The 24000-nt window shown below is 35.8% G+C and overlaps 1 protein-coding gene across 9 annotated transcripts in view; it reads right to left on the bottom strand.

Annotated features, from left to right (window-relative positions):
* The window catches only part of LOC307152273 (3',5'-cyclic-AMP phosphodiesterase 4D-like), a 296084-nt gene that overhangs the window by 42566 nt on the left and 229518 nt on the right, over positions 1–24000 (bottom strand). For 2 of the 9 annotated variants that reach the window (XM_079860775.1, XM_079860778.1), the window contains exon 1: positions 6376–6553. The exons of 6 other annotated variants lie outside the window; for them this stretch is intronic. In XM_079860775.1, the coding sequence (XP_079716901.1) occupies positions 6376–6440 (65 nt within the window). In that variant the 5' untranslated portion in view covers positions 6441–6553. Of the gene's footprint in view, positions 1–6375; positions 6554–11795; positions 11932–24000 lie in introns of those variants that run through there. One more of the 9 variants, XM_079860774.1, reaches the window with a different exon arrangement.

The raw sequence follows: 24000 nt of genomic DNA, 5'->3' as shown, positions 1-24000 counted from the left end.
CATTATACCACCCCTTTAAGAAGAATGAGAAGAGAAAGAGAAACTCTGATAAACGTCTATCTGTAATGGTGGGGAACATGCTGAAATTCCTCTCCTAAAAAGGATGAGCCGTCAGATCTAAACGCTCGCTAACACAACCCAGACCACCGCATGTTTAGCACAACACACTGCAGACTGACATCATCGTGTGTGAGGAGAACTGACAGCTTGAACTCGTGTACACAGGTTTAGTTATTTGTTACTAATGTACACAGGTTTGCTGAGTCACTTGATCTCAGAGTTTAAGCTCTTCACTCGTCCTTAAAGCTTCGACACCAGAATGTTTTGAAAGACTTGTTTTGAGGCCTAAGAAACGTTTTCCTTCCTGTTTTACACTTGGGCCACATTTGCATCGCTGTGGTTGAGACTAGATTGTGCAAAATTCTATTGTGCAAAAAAAGCCTGACATATTATTTAAAACAATGCATCTATTTATCATCGGTCTATATATCTATCATCTGTCTGTTTGTCTGTCTGTCTATCATTCAGGGCTGCTAACTTTTGAGTTTAGCTTGGAGTGAGAATTATGGATGGAGGGGAGGGGGGGGGGGGGGGTAGAAAAAAAAAAACCTTGCATCACAATAAGTGTGGGCTATTGTGATTGTCAAAACATTTGGTAGCCTGACTAAACAATTTCATGGTCCAATGACTGGTAGACTATTGCTTTTATTATTTCTTTGATACAAATTTTATAATTCAATTATTGTAATTTGATTCCAATCTTGATTTAATATAGATTCGTTTTGATACATATTAGGTACAGTAGATACATGCTAATTTGTCTGTAAACAGAGAGCCCTGTCAGCTGGGTATTCTTAAATGTTCAAAAATAACAACTCAAATGAAATATAATGCGTTTTTTATTATAATAACAGCTTCATAATATTTAATGATATACGTAAAAATATAATAAATATGTAATAGTGCACATATTTAGCAAAATACTCATTTATACTAATACTATATATAAAATACTAATTTTTCTAGCCAACTAGCGTGCTATGGTCATTAATTGGCTTTCTGAGGTAAATGTTATGTGACATATTGTTCTCCAGCTGTTTTATTGACCTCTTTCCGCGGTTGAAAAACACTGATTTATTGATATTATGCATGAGGCATATACATTTCGGTAAGTTGTACTGTATCTTTCAACATAGGCTACATATTATTGTTAATTTGTGTTTATTTACTATTAACTAGTAGTAAAGAGAAATGATCGGTTCACGTGTCGCCAGGTGCTACGGCGATCTGTCACGTCACATTTACAAGCGCCAAAACGGTATTTATAGTTTGAATTTCGTAATAAAATCTATCTATATATTTCTATATATCTATCAATCATCGGTCTGTTTGTTTATCTATCTCTATCTACTACCTAAAATTTCTTCAAAAGTTTTAAAAAGTTAAGATTCAAAGTATGTCTTGACAAAGTACGGTTATATGAGTTTTATTTAAATAGTAGGGGTGTAACGGTACGTGTATTCGTACCGAACCGTTTCGGTACAGGGCTTTCGGTTCGGTGCACGTGTGTACCGAATGACTGAATGCAATATTTTGTGTGCGGAACATAGGTACATTTTCGTGTTTCCACACGAACATATTAAGTGGCGGAAGTCTCCGCGTTCAGCGCAAATCCCGCCCTGCAGCTGATTCTAATGTTTTTTCTTATTAGACATTCTCTGGTTTTACCCGTCGTCACTGTAACAATGAAATAGACAGCAGGGCGGAAAAAAGCTTTTCCGCTTCGTGTGCGCCGCCGCACTCTCCGTTCCGTGGCGCGCGCGCGCGCGCGCGTGTGTGTGTGTGTGTGTGTGTGTCGACGACCCGCTGCGCTCTCTGCTCAGTGTTCGAGTCCGTGTTTGCGCTGCGCGTTCTGCTCTGTGGTTAACGGCCCAAACACTCCAATCATGTACCGATCACGCACTGGAAAAGCAAAGTCCGCTCAAATAAGGTGAAATTTCTCAGTAGTAACTTAGATTTCTGTTTGCTGAGCTGGTATAGTCATGCTGGCAACAATGGTAAAATGACCTGCTCTGATCACATGCTCTGGTAATAATAGCTTTGTACTATAGCTTTGGACTATATTTTATTTTGATAATTATTAAAAAAGTGGAAAAAATAAATCTTAAATTGATTATGTTGATTGATTATTGAAAAATAATAATAAATTAATATATTTGTTTAATATTATTTTAATATAGGGCTATTTTCTGTTCCTGCACTGTAATCATAGTTATTTATTTATATTTTTCATTATATTTTATTATGTGATATTGGTTTGAGACTGAGAGTGTTTTATTTAGTGGAGAACTTTGCAGCAGTATTTTATTTCTTATTCTTTTTTTATTTTATATCTATTTTATTATATTTTATTAAAAAGTGTTTAAAAAAGTGTAAACAACTTGTTAAAAAAAGTTTATAGTAATAAACAACCTGCAGTTTAATGTTTGCATTTCTTTCCCTTACTGTACCGAAAATAAACCGAACCGTGACTTTAAAACCGAGGTACGTACCGAACCGTGATTTTTGTGTACCGTTACACCCCTATTAAATAGTTTTTAATTTTACTTCCTTGCCATTCTGCAGTCTGTTTGCAACCCTGATTCAATTTCTCTTCTGAAATCCTGATGATCCTGAAAGCTCTGACTGACCTTGAAGAGAGACGCATACATTAAATCAATGACCCGCAGTCAGATCCTTCAGTGTGAAGTCCTCAAAAGACTTTTGCTTCGAGTTAGACACGTCACGGTTCAGCTAAACCCTAATCTGTGTGACAATCCGTGTCCTGCAATGTAACACCAAACATTTGCTCATTTAATATGAGAAAAATAAGAGCTCAGGGACTCTCAGATGCACCAGCATGGTGAACATCACAAGTAAACCTCCTGATGTCTAGTGACGCACAGCAAATGAGACACCGGGGAGACTGGAAAACTCACTGCTTTTAGCTTCTCCGTGGGATGTTTGTCCCGCACTGGGACGTGCTCTGCGCTTCTGTGGGATTCGGCCTGTTTTGACCTCAGATTTGTGACTAAAGCAGAAGTATTACACTAGTTACATTGGCAGGTTATGGTCCGAATGCACTTCTGCATAAGAGCGAGACCGCACATGTGCGTAAAGATACCTGAGCTTTAGCCGATACTGTCGGAGAAGTGTATTGTGATATGACCTCCAGAGGAGAGCTGGAGGGACAGAACGGATGTACCGTATTACTTCACCGTCTACTTTACAACCCGTAACACGGTGCCAATACACTCAAACCTGTTTATCTTGGACGTCACCATGGGAATGTACACTAAACGTCAATGTGCTGTGGATTGGGAAAGAAAGGATATTAGATGAACATGTGTTTAGGCACATTAACCGTTAGTCACAAGTTCAATAATATGATGCTTTTCCAAGAGAAAGCAGATTTTATCCTTCAGATCTGATTAGACTGTGAAAAGTAAAACATGCCATCTGGGATTTTATTGGTCAATGTCATTTTTTCCCCAAACTTTCCCTAGGCCACATCAGTGGAGGAGTTGTTATATTGTAATGAGAGATTTTGAAAACTTTTTTTTTTTACGTTAACTTATGGGGATATTTATGAATGAAAAATCACAATGCAACGTTCTTAAAGAGACAGTAACACTTTACAATAAGGTTCATTAGTTAACTACATTATTTAACATTAACTAATAATGAACTGCACTTATACAGCATTTGTTCATCTTTGTTAATGTTAATTTCAACATTTACTAATACTTTATTAAAATCTTGTTAACATTAGTTAATGCACTGTGAACTAACATGAACACACAATGAACAGCTTTATTTTTATTAACTAACAATAACAAAGATTAACAAAAACAGTAGTAAATGTATTGCTCATTGTTAATTCGTGTTAGTTAATACATTTACTAATGTTTAATAAAGGAACCTTATTGTAAAGTGTTACTCATTTTTCTTTGGAACAGGTATTTTGTAGAATATTTAAATTATTTTCATTTTCAAGTTGTGTTTTTTTTAAATATATAATCTGAAACGTGTTGCAACTTAGTGCTTATTGCGGTTCATGAGCCTGAGTTATATATAAGTTTTATACATTTAAGTTTTTATGTATAATATTATACATTTTACATTACATTACATACGTTTTTTACATTATACATTTCAGTTTTTATTTACCAGTATTTCACATTATTTCTGAATGTAATACTAAAATGTGACTTATAAACTGATGCAACCACGATTATTACCGTTAACTAAAACTTGCATTGTTTTTCTCTCTCAACAATGCAATTTTGACCCAGTGCAACTTATAGTCAGGTGTGACTTATTTTCTGTTAAACACAATAAATGATGACAACTTCCATTTCGACGCAACTTCCATTCCATTTCGTGGATCGGAAAAAAGTGCAACGGCAAGAGACGCATTTTTTACCTTGAGAATGCCATGTCATGCGCGAGACGCTACGAAGCGTGAGCACAGCGCTCAAACACGTCTGTCTAATGCGTTTACATTGAAAAACAATGTAAAAGTAGCGCAGTGTAAAGGAGAACGTCACGCATACAGCAGCACAACACACTCTTGAAAACTCCTCCGTCCAGCAGGCCGAGCTGACACATCCGATCTGCTTCACCAGACACCAGGCCGAAGGCTGAGCATCACACACGCTCGCTCATCACGTGACCCGCACGTCACAGAACAGCTGCATCTCCTGCGCTTTAAAGTCACGGTGGGGTTCGCTGGTCCACCGGGCCTCGTCTCTGAGAGCCTGACGCACCACAGGCGCCCGAGAGATGCCCTCTCTAATGCCCTGACCGCCAACCGCACGCATACACACGACAATGAGTTTATTAATAAAGGTGCCGAAGACGCATGGGAAGAGAGAGAGGGAAAGAGAGATGCCCTTGGCCTATTTAGGCAGAGGTCGTCCCTGGATAGATGGCAGGCAGGAGACCGAGTCCGCAGAGAAAGGGGTTTGGTGACGTGCCATGAGCGTTTCCCAGCGTTTCCAGGTCAGAGCTGACGGTGTGAGCCGAGAGGAGAAAGAGACGAGCACTGGAGCGTACTGGGGCATCTGCTCTTTAATATGCTCATAGTAGAAAAGTCACAGTGAACAGGATTATCATCCTGCAATAATGAGGCCTATTGTGGCTGTATGCATTGTTTTTGCAGGATGATAACGGCTGGTTATTCTGGTGGTGGAATGCGTGAGCTATTGTGGTCTCGTGTGTTGTGAACGGTCCCTAAAGGCACATCTGAAATCTGACTCAAGCTCCCAACGACGGGATTATGAAAGAACGAAGGACCAGTGGTCGACGCTGGGAAAACATTCACGTCTTTCTATGGGCACAGATATTTTTACACCGCACTAAAGCCACAGTGATGTCAGCTAACACACTAGACTCGTACACAAGAACTAGCAGTGGTCAGCTAGAAATGACATTATTGTGAACGGTTCATTAGCGCATGTTAATCCATATAAAGCTTTTCTATTCGGCTGACGTCACCAAACCCTTGTTTTTCAACTTGACTCCTTTCTGGTATGTGACGCCCACTTTTCACAACGCAGTCACTTCCAGATCTCAAACAGAGAGCGAACAGGTCTCGTCCTACTTTTTTTCTTGTTAATTATCCTGTTTTACTCAGAAATAGGTTACAAAAGTAAAAATGGGTTTCATGTTGACTAAACATTCAACCATTTAATAGGAACATAGTGTTTATAGAGTCATAAGCACAAAGAGTAGTGATTAATAATCAAACTGTGACTATTTGCTTAAATAATAATATAATAATAGCATTATTAAAAATTAAAATTAAAAAAATATATATATATATAAGGATATATATGGATATATTAGATTTTACTATCTATTAACTATTTATACTATCTGCCAAAATATGTAAAATACTTTTGAATTACACACACACACACACACACACATATTATATATATAAAATATTCTTTAATAATAAAATAATTTAGATACTGTTAAAAACACGTAAAAATATGTAAAATACTTTTGAATATATATATTAAAATTGTCAACCACACACACACAACACACACACACACACACACACACACACACATATATAGTTCTGATCTAAAACAGCTTTAAAAACATCTTCAGTCAGATTAATACGCTTTCATTAGCCAAGAATAATTAGCTATCAGAATTAGCCTCAATTTTCTATGTGGGTGCACACCAAAGTATAACTATTTTTAATATTAATAAAAAGCAGATGTGTGGTAGACACCGAACTACGAGATGCCACTTTCCTCACTGAACATTAAGCCGGATCTGAACGCATGCCTGTGAAAGCCAGAACGAGTAAAACTTTACCAGATTCCCTCCGTGTTCCTGAGAGAGCTGGTGGAGCGCGAGCGCGGTTTCATAACGATACTCATGACCAAACGTCTCTCGGTTTTCTCTAGACCTCGTCAAAGTCTGTCCTTCTCCGTGATGGACATGTTCTCCAGATAATCCAGATCTGTGCTCCAACTATGCGTCTCTGAGTCTCTGTGTCTGCAGGGGAAGTAAGCCGGAGTGAATATCACGTTTCTAGTCTTAGCACTGGCCTAGCAGTGGGAGTGTGTGTGTGTGTGTGAGTGTGTGTGTGTGTGTGTGAGGAGGGATAAACCCTCAGGGTCCTGTGTTTGTGTGTGTGTGTGTGTGCCGTATCTCAGCGAGGGAACCAGAGCGGACGGCTTGAGGGAGCGGAGGGGGTGGAAATGCAGCTGGTGACAGCGTCAGAGCCCACTTCTCAAACACACACACACACACACACTCACGCTAACTATGACAAGACAAGAAGAACATCACCCAAGGGAGAGAAAAAACACAATGAAATCTCTTTAGCATCTCAATTCATTCTCCAAGACAGAGCAAATCGAGACCTCCCGCTTCTCACGTTTCTCCTGAATAAAGACGTCACACAGAGTTCAGGAAAACACTCGAACTATGACTAAAATATCAGTTTAGACACATATTAGAGTCGCCAACAGTATTTCTAGTTTCAGCTAAAAGCTGATTTGTATTCTTTGGCTTTTAATTAGGGGTGCTGATATGTTTGTTTGTATGCCTCAAATGTTCATGATTGTACTGCACTTTGATACATAAAGTAGTTGTAAAGTGCTTTATAAATAAAGGAAAGATGAAACAGGACAAACAGTGCTATTGTTTACTAAAGCTAAACTATTTACACGGTTTACGGTAGCTGAAATAAAGCAGAAATAACTTAAAATATAATTATTAGACAAACATTTTTAATGAAAATTGGAAATGTTGCACTGGCAAATAACTGAAAAAAGAACTAAAATTAATTAAAGTTAAATAGAAATATAAAAAAGCTGAATAAAAATTATGAAAGCACAACAAATAAATAAAAATTAATAAAAAAATGAACAGTAAAATAACATTAATCAAAAAAACTGAAATACATTAACTGAAAAAAGTACTAAAATAAATTAAAGTTAAATAGAAATATTAAAAAAAAATAATAATAAATTATGAAAGCATATAACATTTATAAAAAAATGAAAAAAAAAAGTTAATAAAACAAAATTACAAAATACTATAATAGTAAAATACCACTGATCAAAAGTCAGATCTTTCAATATGAAAAGTTTAGAGAGATCTCAACATTTCCCATCAAATTCTTCCCAGACTAAATGATCAAAGCTCATGGAATTTCAGGAGAAACATCTGAAGACGATTCCCATGATGCCAGGGTGGTTGCTAGGGTTTTGCTATTTGGTTGCTAAGGTGTTCTATGTGGTTCCATGTGAGAGGAGATTTGCCCGTATAAAAAAGGAACGAGTGTGAGACAGAACGAGCCTCTCCACGGGAAAGCAACGAGCTGGAGTGTGTGTGACGGTCTCGACAGGAGTCAGGAGATACGGAGGTGTTTCTGAAAGCTTGAATGGCTTTGTTTTCAATACATGTTCCTGGTCTTAATGTGCAGGATTCATAACTGTGGTAACTGTGACTTTCTGTCTTACAATTCTGAATTTATAACTCACAATAGCTCAATTTTGAGCGAAAAAGTCAGAATTATGAAATGAAAAGATTTTTTGAAAATTGGTTATGTATAATGCATTATAAAGGTATTCATAATCTACTTTATAATGCATTATATCTTTTCAGAAATTTCTTTAAATTCCTTATAACATTTGCAAATTCTAAAATTGGTTGTTTGTCATGTGTTTTAATGCATTATACTTTCTAAAAGTGTAACAATGAATAGATCATTATTATAATGTATTATAACTATGGTTACAATTATTCATAAAATGCATTACTAGGTACATAATTGATGCATTCAAATATTTGTATTAATTCATTCTTTATTTTACCATTTTGTTTATTTTATAATGCATTATACATAAAGGCTTTAAGCAAAGTGTTACCCAAATGTCTTGTAATGTTTAATCAAAATGCAATAACTTGCATCCAATAAGCTATTGGATAAATTCAACTAATTGTCAAATGTAGATGTTTAGGAACAGTTGAGCTAATATTTTTGCTATGTAATTACTAATATAATTGCTATGCAACGCCTACTTTTCATAATCCAACTATATTTTTTTCTCATTGAATATTCTGTTTCACCCAGAAATGTGGAAATAAAATGGTTTGGGCATTTAAAAAAAAAAAATTGTGGCACTTTTGTGGTTCAAGCTGTAAAACCCTTTTAGGTCCTTTATTTTGAAGAGTGTGTGTGTGTGTGTATTCTGCATGATGTGCTTTACTGCACACTTCGGCTTCCTCAACGCTGAACTCGAGATGCTCTTACTGGCACTCTTAGATATGGGAATGCAATTGAATTTCCTTACATGTGAGTGTGTGTGAGTGATATTGCCCAGCAGACCGTATCTGATCTAATAAAAAGACTTACTGATCCATGAAGTAGCGTGTAACATCGGAGGATTTGGGCTGAGACTTGCACTTCCACACGAGCCCCTCCATCCGTCATTACAGTCCACTCGGATTCCTAGCAGACACGCGCTTTAATTACAGCAATTAGCAGAGCAGAGGTGTGACCGGTCATAATGATCACGGCAACACAAGAGTGAGGAGGACCATATCTACAGACACTTGTAGGAATAATCAGGGCTTTCTGCCGGCCAAATTAAATGCAAACTCATTTTACGTCACGCTAATGTCGTCTGCATGACTGATAGACATAAAAGGACATATTCTTGATTAAATCTTTCCATTCACTGCCGTTCTTGGAAACATGTTTTAACATCGCTGTGATTAGAACAATATCACATTTCCTGGAAGCCAGCAGTTGTTAGACTCTTATTTAGAATAACCAAACTCATTGTGAGCTGATGGGAAATTGTGTGCACGATATTAGCACAGCGTCTCATGACATTCTGACGACACACACCATGAGTGTTTCTGACAGACAGGGCAAGCTTTCACATTTTGCAACGAGGTGAAGGAAGTACATGTGCAATCTAATGGCTTTAAGCTTTTCAGATCGTTCTGCAAAGCCTCAGCAGAACCCGACTAATGAAGAGCTGCAGAAAACAGTACGCCGCCCTCTGGTGGACAAGATAGAAATCATAAAACAGCACAGTTTCATTAGTGGGAGGAATGTCTATCTTTTGACAAACTACTGCACTATAATGATGATAATAATCTGCCATATATTCCATTAGACATTATTTATCAGAACTAGCTGTCACGATTAATCATTAAAAGATCCAAACGCCCACCCGATCTTATTCCTAAATGACAACGATGCATCTGCGTCTTTTCGACCTCACACTATCATTATTTCTGTGTGACAAGTATTCAGATTATCACAGAAGAACTGGGATAAAAGTTTATAGTTCGGATATAAACACTCATGTCTACGGTAATGATCAAAATAGAGCAAATCACCTTTTGAAAGTAACTTGACGCTTCACATAAGGATTGTATCGATTACATCGTTACACCAGTAGGTGGCGACAAGTGACTTTTAAAAATGTATTTGCCATTGAATCATTCATTCAAGAGATTCGTTCAAAAACACTGAATCATCTAGTAATGAAAAAAGTCAATCTTTACGAGTGAGTCATTCAACAATTTTACAAATTAAACATTTTTAAATAGACTGCAGCAATTAACATTTTGTCAGAACCTCTAGTAAATTGACATGTTATTTCGTTTAGCTGTCTGTTAAAGCAACACTAAAGATTCTTTTGTCCCTTAAAATAATGTTTCCAAAATCGTTTCAGTGGTTCATCAAGTCGTAACAGGGTGAACGGCACTTCTGCATTCGCTATACAAGTTTGCCAGATCGGGTTGTGTTTCTGTAGTTCGAATGAGACATAAGAAACTACGAATTTGACTTTGCTTTACGGCAAGTGTTACAGTAGTCATTTTTTTTTTTTTCTTCGTTTCTGATGTCACAATATATCATACTTTCATAAAATCATGCAACATACTCTTCCTTGTCTGTGGACATCGTTATTTCCTGGATAAACAAATAGCGTGCGTGCGACGGTAGGCTAACTTATTTACGACAGCAGTAATGGACAATTCCACTTCCAACCTGTAGGGGGACCGAAGAGGAAAAGTGCTTTGGTGTTGCTTTAAGATTCGTGTGAGAATCACGATCTCTATTTGAAACAAAAAAATAGTGATTCTGATTTTATCCAGAATCCTGCAGTTGGTAAATGCGTGAGAAACTGTAACTGGTCTTAAATGTGAGATGTGCGTCAATGCAAAGCAAAGGCGTTTCATCATTAAGATCTTTGGTGAAACACTTGAGGTTTTCTTGTGAAGGAAACTGAAAAAAAGAAGTATCAGGGCAATTTATCAACGTACGGGGTCAAAGCCAGCTTCCTCTTTCAAAATGAATATCGCACAATTTCCCACATCCCAATCTGATGTGCTGTGACCGTAAATGCAGAAAATACTCAAGTGTGTACGAGGAATAAATTATATTTTAAAATATATTCAAATAGAAACCAGTTATTTTAAATTGTAATAATATTTCACTATTATTAATTAATCTTACACTGTATTTTTGATCAAATAAAGAGACTTCTTTCAAAAACCATTAAAAATATCTTACAAACCCCAAACTTTTGAACAATAGCGTATAATGAGAAAAATAGTAAAACTATATATAGCTGCAAAAAATGGCAATTAATTAAATGTAACATTTTTTATAGATTATAACTAAAAACAAATTATACAAATTTGAGGTTGCACTTTATTTTAAGGTGTCTTTGTTACAGTGTAATTATACATCTGAGTAATATAAAGCAACTACTATAGGGTTAGTGTAAGATTATGATCTGGTTGAGGGTTAGTTGCATCTAATTATGCATAATTTACTGTTATTACTATGGTAAGTACATGTAACATGTAACAAGGACACTGTAAAATAAAGTGTTACCAAATTTGACATGCTAACATGACTCACATCATCACAGGCAACAGGCTGGAATCAATAAATGAATGCAAGTGATATTTATGCAAGCAATGGGTACACCTGTCCTCTCTAACTTTATTTACATATACCCCGAATGCACTATGACATTTCACTGCAAATACGAGGAAAACGAAGAGAATCTGACAACGAGATTTACAGAAATCTTCACTGCAAACTACAAACTTCACAGCTTGGCAGCCACAGCTCCTGCCAGCTCACCACAGACAAACACTTGAGTTTAGCTAACCAGAATGAGCTTATCTCCCCGTGTCAGATCAAGAAACCTCCAGTGTGCGCATGTAAGAGTTTCCGAGCCGCTCTGTACCTGTAGGACTTGAGCAGGCGCTTTCGTTTCATGCCTCTGGTTACGGCCTGGAAGGGAGCGATGAAGTGACCCGTACAGTCCATCAATACATCTGAGCTGGAGCCTCGTCTTGAGATGTGCAAGTGCTTCCTAGACTCTGTCTGAGTTGCACAATCTCCTCCCCTTTCACACGAAGTGACAGACGTCTTCATGTGGCCTTCGCTAACCCCAACTCCTCCCCTATGGTAATCTGATTAGCATCTAAGGACACTGAGTCCAAACGAGGGCTTCTTTTAACTCTGGCTTTCCCTTAAAATACTGCACACAGCCAAAACTGACCTCTTCTTTAAAGGGACAGTTCACTCGAAAATTAGGTTACACTTTATTTGGTAACACTTTATTTTACAGTGTCCTTGTTACATATGTTACATGTACTTACCATAGTAATAACAGTAAATTATGCATAATTACATGCAACTAACCCTCAACCAAACCCTAACCCTACCCTAACCCTATAGTAAGTGCATGCTGTAAATTAATATTACTCAATACTCAAATGTATAATTACACTGTAACAATGACACCTTAAAATAAAGGGTTACACTTTATTTTAACAGTGTTTTAACATTGTAATTATACATTGAAGTATTGAGTAATATTAATTTACAGCATGCACTTACTATAGGGTTTGGTTGAGGGTTAATAGCATGTAATTATGCTATAAATTTACTGATATTACTATGGTAAGTACATGTAACATGTAACAATGACACTCACTCACTCACTCTCACACACACACACACACACACACACACACACACACACACACACACACACACACACACACACACACACACACACACACACACACACACACACACACACACACAGACACATTTGAGTATTTGTGTCGATCATTGTTTATATGTAAATAAAAGCTGAAATTAAATCTGTTCATCATATAAAGCAATCATATTTCTTCTAAGTTTTGGTGACCTGGACACAGAAACAAAAATATCTTAATTAGCAGATTAACCAAAAGCCTCATGGGTTTGGGATGACATTGTTGGGTGAGCGATCCCTTTAAAGCGACCTCATGCTTAAAAAACTAAAAAACCTCAACGAGAACAATGTCACAGGGGAGACGGTGAAAAGGTCTGTGGGTAATATCCTCCTTCCGGTTCACCTTTACACACGACCACGCTCTGTGTGTAACCGAAGTCCCTGCTTCTCTGTGGTTGAGCGGCGGGTTTGGTGTAAGACCTTAAAGGAGTAGTTCACTTTAAAATGAAAATTAGCCCATGATTTACTCAGCCTCAAGCCATCCTAGGTGTATATGACATTCTTCTTTCATTTTGCAACTTGTTAAATATGAATATTTTTCTTACACAAACTCATTGTTTTGCTTCAGAAGGCCTTTATTAACCCACCAGAGCGGTGTGGAGTTCGTTTATGATGGATAGATGCACATTTACGATGGATAGATGCACGTTTATGATGGATAGATGCACGTTTACGATGGATAGATGCACGTTTATGATGGATAGATGCAAGTTTATGATTATAGATGCACGTTTATGATGCTAGATGCACGTTTATGATGGATAGATGCACGTTTACGATGGATAGATGCATGTTTATGATGGATAGATGCACGTTTATAATGATAGATGCACTTTTATGATGGATAGATGCACGTTTACGATGGATAGATGCACTTTTATGATGGATAGATGCACGTTTATGATGGATAGATGCACTTTTATGATGGATAGATGGACGTTTATGATGGATAGATGCACTTTTATCATGGATAGATGCACGTTTATGATGGATAGATGCACGTTTACGATGGATAGATGCACGTTTACGATGGATAGATGCACGTTTATGATGGATAGATGCACGTTTATGATGGATAGATGCACTTTTAAGATGGATAGATGCACGTTTATGATGGATAGATGCACGTTTATGATGATAGATGCACGTTTATGATGGATAGATGCATGTTTATGATGCTAGATGCACTTTTATGATGGATAGATGCACTTTTATGATGAATAGATGCACGTTTATGATGGATAGATGCATGTTTATGATGCTAGATGCACTTTTATGATGGATAGATGCACTTTTATGATGGATAGATGCACGTTTACGATGGATAGATGCACGTTTACGATGGATAGATGCACTTTTATGATGGATAGATGCACGTTTATGATGGATAGATGCACTTTTATGATGGATAGATGCACGTTTATGATGGATAGATGCACTTATGATGGATAGATGCACTTTTATGATGGATAGATGCACGTTTATGATGGATAGATGCACGTTTATGATGGATAGATGCACTTTTATGATGGATAGATGCACGTTTACGATGGATAGATGCACTTTTATGATGGATAGATGCACTTTTATGATGGATAGATGCACTTTTATGATGGATAGATGCACGTTTATGATGATAGATGCACTTTTAAGATGATAGATGCACTTTTATGATGGATAGATGCACGTTTATGATGGATAGATGCACTTTTATGATGGATAGATGCACGTTTATGATGGATAGATGCACGTTTATGATGGATAGATGCACGTTTATGATGGATAGATGCACGTTTATGATGGATAGATGCACTTTTATGATGGATAGATGCACGTTTATGATGGATAGATGCACGTTTATGATGGATAGATGCACGTTTACGATGGATAGATGCACTTTTACGATGGATAGATGCACTTTTATGATGGATAGATGCACTTTTATGATGGATAGATGCAAGTTTATGATGGATAGATGCACGTTTATGATGGATAGATGCACTTTTATGATGGATAGATGCACGTTTATGATGGATAGATGCACGTTTATGATGATAGATGCACTTTTAAGATGGATAGATGCACGTTTATGATGGATAGATGCACGTTTATGATGCTAGATGCACGTTTATGATGGATAGATGCATGTTTATGATGCTAGATGCACTTTTATGATGGATAGATGCACTTTTATGATGAATAGATGCACGTTTATGATGGATAGATGCACGTTTACGATGAATAGATGCACGTTTATGATGGATAGATGCACGTTTGCGATGAATAGATGCACGTTTATGATGATAGATGCACGTTTATGATGGATAGATGCACATTTACGATGAATGGATGCACGTTTATGATGGATAGCTGCACTTTTATGATGGATAGATGCACATTTATGATGGATAGATGCACTTTTATGAGCTTCAATCTGTTGGTTGCAATCCACTGCCATTATCAAGCTTGGAAGAGCCAGGACATTTTTTTATATAACTCTGATTGTATTCGTCTGAAAGAAGAAAGTCATACACACCTAGGATGGCTTGAGGCTGAGTAAATCATTGGCTAATTTTCACTTGAAAGTGAACTAATCCTTTAAGAAGTGTGTTGGGGGAGGAAGTGCACTGGTGTAATTCCTCCTGACGGCCTTGTGTGGATGTGTAACTGAACCGTGTTGTGGGTAGAGAAGAAGAAGTTAAAGCTCTTTGTGTTTATTCTTTCTAAACCTACCAAGTCATCAGCAGGTTCAGCGCCTGCGTTAACTGCCCATCATCTGTGTGAACCGAGCAACTCATTAAATCAGAACAACTGAGACGAGTGTCATCTGAGAAAACTCGCTGATGGGGCAAATTCTCACACTCTTAAGCTGCTTTGCTCCTTACATAACAGAGCAATCAGATTACGGCTGACATTTACAAAGTTTAGCACAAACAGGTACGATTAATTGAATTCCTCCAGGCCTCAATTGAACAAACACCTTTAGTCTGCTCTTTATTTGATTTTGAGGAAAAAATGTAACTAGTTTGTAAACTAAGTGGCACTTGTTGCAAAACACGATGCTACAGTAGTTTCCATGCGGTTACTAGTCCTGTCACTAAGTAAAATAACAGAAGATTTTAAGTTGCTGTAGTTGTTGCCAACCTGTTTAACGCGATCGACTGGTAGACCTTTATCACTGTCCCGGTAGCTCCCGAAAATACAGAAAAATAAGTACAAAAAACACATTATCAAGGTTTAAATTGCGACCAAAATCAGCAGCTGTTTTTTACAGCGGTACCCAAAGAAACGCTTCTTTTCCATGAGCGCCACCTGCTGTCAGAGAGTGAATTTGCATTTTTGTTCAGTCCGTCTGTTTTTGTTTTATGCAGGTGTGTTTCACAAAGCTAAAGTCAGGCCATTCTATATTTGTTCTAAGGTAAAAACAACTGTTTATGCTACATGGTGTGTAGCATCTTTGTTTGGATTGTGATTAATGGGCAGAGATGGCCATAAATACATGGAAATGTATTTAAAATACAAATACAAAATACTGTGTGAAAAAATGTATTTAAATACAAATACAAAATACTGTGTGAAAAAATTTATTTAAATACAAATACAGTATTTTGTATTTTGAAAATACACAAAATACATGTGAAATTGGCTATCCAGTGCAGGTATAGGTCACAGTGAATGAAGACACTACATAGGCCTACTGACTTTTCATTCCTAACTTCATCTCTGCCCTTTCTTTCTTTCTTTCTTTCTGGCTATTACAAATAAACTTATGCATAATAGCAGCCATTTATATACTTATTTCAGGTTACAATGTAGTCCATTACTTGTGGTGTGAACACTATTAAAAAATTCATACTGTGTGTAAAACTGTGGGAACCTTTTCTGCTATCTAGCAAATAATATGGATGGGCGATATGACCAAAATCTCAATTTTACTTCACAGTAACAATATCATGGTTTCACAATTCTCAATATCAGTTTTGATTCCACAGAATAAACTGAATTTCAAACTCTTTTTTTGCAGGTAGTCCAATGCTTTTTAAGTAATTTTGTTTAGTTTATGTAAAGTTTATTTGTTTCTATACGTTTATTAAATTAGAAAGTGTATCTAAAATGTATTAGAATTAATTTAGATTAATTTGACACTATTTACCCCTTTTTAATTATTATTTTTTATGTACAATAAAACTAAAAGCTGAAGATTTTTGTGGTGTATCATTCATCAGTGCTTCTTTTTCCACTCCAACGTTCCAATAATTCCTGCCCACTAAAAGCTGCACGGATAAATTTGCCCCACAAATAGGCCCATCTATGCAAACCATTTAGAAAAAGTTCCATCAATTCAAACTTGATATCATCACTATGATGTGTAGTGTCATATCACCCAGCCCTAACATGCTTTAAACACGTTTGACAAGCTAGTTGATAAAAATCAACTATTCTTTCTTTTATTCTTTCATGTTAACTGAAGTGAATAATGCACTATTTTAACTTTAATCAACAAGTAGAAGGGTGGTATAATGCCCTTTTCACAAGATGTAAAATAAGTCTCTGATGTCCCCAGAGTTTGTGTGTGAAGTTTTAGCTCAAAATACCCCACAGATATTTTTATATAGCATGTTAAAGCTGTCACTTTTTGAGGGTGAGCAAAAACGCACCGTTTTGTGTCTGTTCCTTTAAATGCAAATGAGCTGCTGCTCCCGGCACAGGGGGGCGGAGCTTCAACAGCTTGCACTCACACAGACACACAGACAGATATTCTGTCTAGATAATCTATAAATCGCTTTCCGGGGGCGGGGTTTATGTAAATTTTAGGGTTGGTGATGTCACTAACCCAGGAGGAATGTTGTGTAGTCTCTACCAGCCGTTTGTTGTAGTCCTTAAAAAGGTGCATAATGCACATATATCAAATATTTCTAAAGCATTCTGAGTAAAATAAATGCGAATATCTTTTTTGCAATCTGCAGATTGCATTACCCTGAATAGATATCAGCAACACCAGTTGACTACCAAGAGTAAAACTGGCAAATACCACTAATAATAGTGTGATTCTCAGCAGGTTTTTCCTCAGTGTGTGAATCTGATCGAGCGTCTCACACCTGATACGGCTCTTTAAGGTGAATGTGATTAAGTGATATATAAACACATCAGCAGCCTGAGCTCTGCCTCTTCATTCAATCACTTTAGGAATAAACAAATGCATGCGAGGAAATGTTTACACAGCCATAGAAGGTGAAGCAACCCGACATTACCCAAACCACTAAAGTCTGTTCGTCTAAATAAAACAACACAAACAGGTTAAAAACGGCAAACGTTACCATCGTCTCCGGGCTTTGATGTCGATGGGTTTGTTGGTGGCGAACGGCGAGCCGCTGGAGGACATGCAGAGAGGACTGGCTAACAGCTCGAGCGAGTGGAGGTCGGTGCGAGCGGGTAAACTCATCTTTAACATCAGCTCATCTCCTTCCACGTCCTCTCTTTATGAACACAGCGCGAGGCAATGTGACACTGAGCATTCATAGTCATATTCAGACACCTCGCTGAACCCCTAGCCGAACATTCAACCCGACGTCCAGAGACCTGCCAGTTTACCACTGGAGCTGCCAACATCTGATCAAACTTATGAGACTAGATGTTTATTGACTGGTTCTTGGAAACCGCACACATACCGGTAACTGTGGCGCTGTTGCGTAGTGACAGACCAATATATGGACCAGGACTGTGAACTGGATCATATTTGGTCATTTTGAGATTATCTATGTAGATTGGACATTTTAAGGCTGATTCATCCAACAGGAGATGTGCAAAAAAAAAAAAAAAATTAAATTGTAGGGGTGTAATGATACCTTCATGACACGATTCGATACATCTCACGATATGATATTAATGCGATGCTCCAAAACATATGTGACCCTGGATCACAAAACCAGTCATAAGTCACACAGGTATATTTGTGGCAATAGCCAACAATACATTGTATGGGTCAAAATTATCCATTTTTCTTTTATGCCAAAAATCATGGGGATATTCAGTAAAGATCATGTTCCATGAAGATATTTTGTAAATTTCCAACCGTAAATATATAAAACATGTATTTTTGTGAGTGAATTCTACACAATCGCCAACATAAACGGACAACTTTAAAGGAGATTTTCTCAATGTTTCGATTTTTTTGCACCCTCAGATTCCAGATTTTCAAATAGTTATATCTCGGCCAAATATTGTCCTATCCTAGCAAACCGTAAATCAATGGAAAGCATATTTATTTAGCTTTCAGATTATGTACAAATCTCAATTTCAAAAAAATGTACCCATGTGACTGGTTTTGTCATCCAGGGCCACATATGATAAAAGGTTAACAAAAAATGCACTGTTGATTAAAATGCTAAATCTGGTGTTACATTGTGTGTGTAAATGAATAGGTCGAGGAAACCCAAAGCACAGGACAATAGAGACACCAGAATACAGGGTTCGTACACCTTTTCCAAGGGCAAATTCAAGCACTTACAAGGTCCATTTTAAAGCTTACATCACAGTAAATGACATACCAATAAATACTCAAAATTATTTAGTGTTTTTATCACATTAAAAGAGATAAATGCTATAAACAGCCAAAATTGTGTTTCGTAATAGCAGAAGGATCCGATAATTAAGCCAATCACAAGTTTTATTTTTCAAAATGTATCACTGTCTAAGTAGATAATGCCTATGAATAATACTTTTCATTATATTAATGTCCAAATATTGCTTCCCAGATAAAGTGATTTTCAGGCTGTAAAACCGAAGTAATTTCAAGGCCTGAGAAAATGAAGACATAGGATTTGAACAGAAATATTTTACAGGCCACATTCTTGATATAGACAAGGTTTGAACAAAATCTGAGAAATCAAAATGAAAACTCCAGCTACTTTTGCTCTGGCCAGCGTAGCGCTAATCGCTCTGTATCTGAAGGGCTACATTTGATTTCTCCATTTAATGAACGAACTATTCAGTCAGATTGGTATTTGTTGTGAAAGAAATACAGTTGCATGTTCAAGCATTTGATCCAAAATTTAAGCACTTTTAAAACCTTGAAAACACAACATCAAAATTCAAGCATTTTCAAGGATTTCAAGCACCCGTACGAACCCTGAGAATAACAATATTCATGATTCTGAAGCTGAAAATACAGAATTATTTTAGACGAATATGCTTGCACTCTTTCACTGACTAGATATCCTCCTGAGACCCAGAAAAAAAAAGTTTTGTGAATTTAGTTTTTTTCCATGTCATCACATTGTTTAGAGCACAATAAACAAATGGTAAAAAAAAACATTTTTGAAAATTAATATTTTATTCATACGTTATGCTATGTCCTCTGTAGTGGAAAAGTTGTTTAAAAAATAAAAATGACATGAAATTATATGTATAGGCAAAAACAATGGGATTTTTTTTTTCAATCACCAATAAATTTTGGGATTTCAGGATTTTTTTAACCAAAATTTGTATAAAGATGATTCTCAACTATGTTATGAAATAAATAACGGAATGAATTGATACACCATTTTACTTTATGCAATATGTGGGTAAAATGGCCATAAATGAATATTCCCATTCAATGCAATGTATCTATACACTGTATCTAATTTGCACATTAATGTGTTCTTGGAGCAACATTTAATGAAAAAAGAAGTGTAATAATTGGAGTAATAATTGGCATTAATTGGAGTAATAATATCTAATATTTCATAGGAATATTGATGTATAATTTATTTCCATATTCACTTGTTGTGTCTCACAAAATGCCTGATAAACATGATGTAAGTCCTGATGTCTCTACAGTGGACATGTACTGTATGAAATCAACGCCCTGTTCTGTAACAGAAAATATTTTTTTTATTTGAAACCCCTTAACATTTTCCTGAGATGTTGTTTTATGAAATACAATTTGAAAAGTAGTCCAATTTAAATTATAATTACAATATATTATCATACTTCCATAAGAATGCTACATTTGATCACTAAATTAATGTCAGACATTTTTAAAGACCAAGGAGAAGTTGTTTTCATGGTGAAACCTCCAAACATTTGGTGTCTCTGAAAAGTCCTGAATGTGCTCTGTACAGGACACACAGGTTGTGTCATTTGACATGTATGATGTCAGAGAAATTCACAAAAATATAATGTCCACTACAGAGGACAAAAGTCTATTCTTGGGTCCCAGGAGGATAAATTTAAAATAATGTAGGCCACTTTTTACTGGTAACATCATCATTTGGCATTGTATCAGGACCCACAAATATTCCCCTATTGCATTATTATAGCCTACATTTTATTCAACATTATATATAGCAGTTTCATGCAGCACTGAAATCTAATTAAAGCATCACCACTAAAAAAATATAAAAAAACGAATACTTCACAGCTGGCAAAATGTGCTGCCTATAGACCTTATGTGCCGGAGAAACAAGCGCTCATCCATCTTTATAATTTTGTCTTTGAACTTGCGTTTTTGTGGTAGCTTTCTATGACACCGCTGTCCAAGAGTAATTAGCTGGTGAAGTGGATTTATGCTATAGAGTTAACGAAGGTTATCATGAGTGTTGTAATGTTTGAAGCGGATGTCATCCGGGGTTGATTTGAAAACAAGATTTTATCATTCATAAATATGTGAGATCACTGTGGAAATACAAAGCGGAAGACAAAAGACAACCAGTGCTGCGCTGAAAAGGGGCCGAGCTACATAAGGTCTATATAAAAGAGAGAAAAAAAATAGATTTTATCTGACTAGAGAAAACTAGAAAACACCCATAATGCACTGGGCATGTTGCCGTCCAAGGCCACTCCCACCAGTCTGCTATGGGGAAACTTCCCAGAGTCAAATAGAAACATTTCTGATTATTATTATCAATATCATACATTTTTTCAGGATCCTTTGATGAAAAAAAAAAAATGTTAACCAGAGCGATATCGATTTGAAATATAATTTTTAAAACATTATAAATGTCTTTACTTGCACTTTTTTAATGCATACTTACTGAATAAAAGTTACTTTCTTTAAAAAGAAAAAAAAAAATCTTAAGAGTGCTGTATATACAGTGTATATATATATATACATACAGAGAGAGAGAGAGAGAGAGAGAGATGGAGCAAATATTAAATACTATAGTGTTTATTGGTCAGTCTGCTTTCTAGATACTAGCATATGAATATACGGTTATGAAACACTGTTCATAACTCTACTGTACGCAGCTTGTGTAAAACTGCCATCCTCCTCCTGAAGTCACTATACGTGTTCAACACACGCTGAGTGAACCGTGAGTGTAAGTGGACAGGTGAATTCATTGTGTTGATTTATGAGCGTGTGTTCAGCGCTGGTGATGAAAACAGCAGAGCAGCAGATGTTTGTGGGAATCATAAAGCCTTCCTCTGACTATTCATTTCTCTACAAAACAGAAAACTATGACTAATTCAGGGAAGAAGATCTGGCTTCATTGATCCCATCTGCTCTGAAAGGATTCTGAGGTTGAAACTGATGATTCGTTTAGCGGCGCGCTGCTATTGGGTCGTCCCTGGGCAGTTAACCGGGCAGAAAATATGACCGCTGAATATACAGCAGCATTAAATATGAATTCAGGATTAAAATTGTATTATATTTATGGGGATTTAAACCCGTATTTAAAGTGCAATTAAACAATATTTTGAAAAAAAAATATTATTATTATTATTATTATTAATAATAATAGCTGTTGCAACTGTATGCTTTGTTTAAAAGCATCTGTCAAAATAATAAATGTAATTATTATTAAACATGAATCAAATTAACTGTAAATTTAAAAAAAACTGTTTTAGATAAAAGCATCTGCTAAATTAATAAATGTATAAATAACTATTAATAAACAGATAAATTAAATTAAACACAATTTAATTAAAAATATTAAAACATGAATCAAATTAAGTTTAACAAATAAAATATAAAAAAAAATATTAAATAATAACAATAATATTTGGTAGAAATGTATGCTTTAGATAAAAAAATCTGCTAAATTAATAAATGTATAAATAACTATTAATAAACAGATAAATTAAATTAAATTTAACACAATTGAATTAAAAATATTAAACATGTATCAAATTATGTTCAACAAATAAAATATGAAAAAAAAAATCTGTTAAATAATAATAATATTTGGTAAAAATGTATGTTTTAGATAAAAGCATCTGCTAAATTAATAAATAACTATTAATAAACAAATTAAATTTACACAATTTACTTAAAAATATTAAACATGAATCAAATTAAGTTTATCAAATAAAATATGAAAAAAAAAACTGTTAAATAATAACAATAATATTTGGTGAAAATGTATGCTTTAGATAAAAGCATCTGCTAAATTAATAAATGTATAAATTACTATTAATAAACAGATCAATTAAATTAAATTTAACACAATTTAATTAAAAATATTAAACATGAATCAAATTAAGTTTAACAAATAATAATGAAAAAAAACTGTTAAATAATAACAATAATATTTGGTCAAAATGTATGTTTTAGATAAAAGCATCTGCTAAATTAATAAATGTATAAATAACAATTAATAAACATGAATCAAATTAAGTTTAACAAATAAAATATGAAAAAAAACTGTTAAATAATAACAATAATATTTAGTAAAAATTTATGTTTTAGATAAAAGCGTCTGCTAAATTAATAAATGCATAAATAACTATTAATAAACAGATCAATTAAATTCAACACAATTTAAATAAAAATAAAATAAATTGTTATATTTTATTTAAAATAAAATAAAATAAAATAAAGTAAGATTTGTAGTGGTGCAGTATCTGAGCTGGTCCTCCAGCAGGGTTCGCCTGCACATGCACTCAGCGTGTAATCAGCGTTATGCAGATCAGGCGGCGTGGCAATATATCACTGTGTAAACAGCAAGTCTAAACTCTGCATTTTTCATCAGCACTGTAACCATAGTCCCGAGGGGCAGACAAAACCCTCTACAGGTGCAGTGCTGTTGATGTGCGCCTCATGCAAACAAGCTAACTAAATGGCTGCCGCATGCTAATTGATGAACATCATGGTGTGATTGGCCCGCCCTGCTGGCTGGCTGAGCCAATCACAGCCCACATCCCACACAAAGAGAAATTCTCCTGTGATTAGATGCAAAACATTCTAATGAAGTGTCTAATCCTGCAGAGTGAACACGGTTTAGGGTGTGTGGTGTTAGTAAAGCTCGCTGTGTTCCCTTTAAACACCACTAGAGGGCGACGCTCTCACATCTGATCTCCACTAAACAAATCTATTTAATGATGTTTGCCAAACTCTGAACATAAGCAGGATTGATAATTGCACTAGTATTAGATCACTCAGGGTGCACAGGCTCGGGAA

This window comes from Squalius cephalus, assembly GCF_949319135.1.
Source record: "Squalius cephalus genome assembly, chromosome: 24".
NCBI classification, from domain to species: Eukaryota; Metazoa; Chordata; class Actinopteri; order Cypriniformes; family Leuciscidae; genus Squalius; species Squalius cephalus.
Note: the sequence above shows the minus strand (reverse complement) of the source record. Positions and strands in the feature narration are given on the sequence as shown.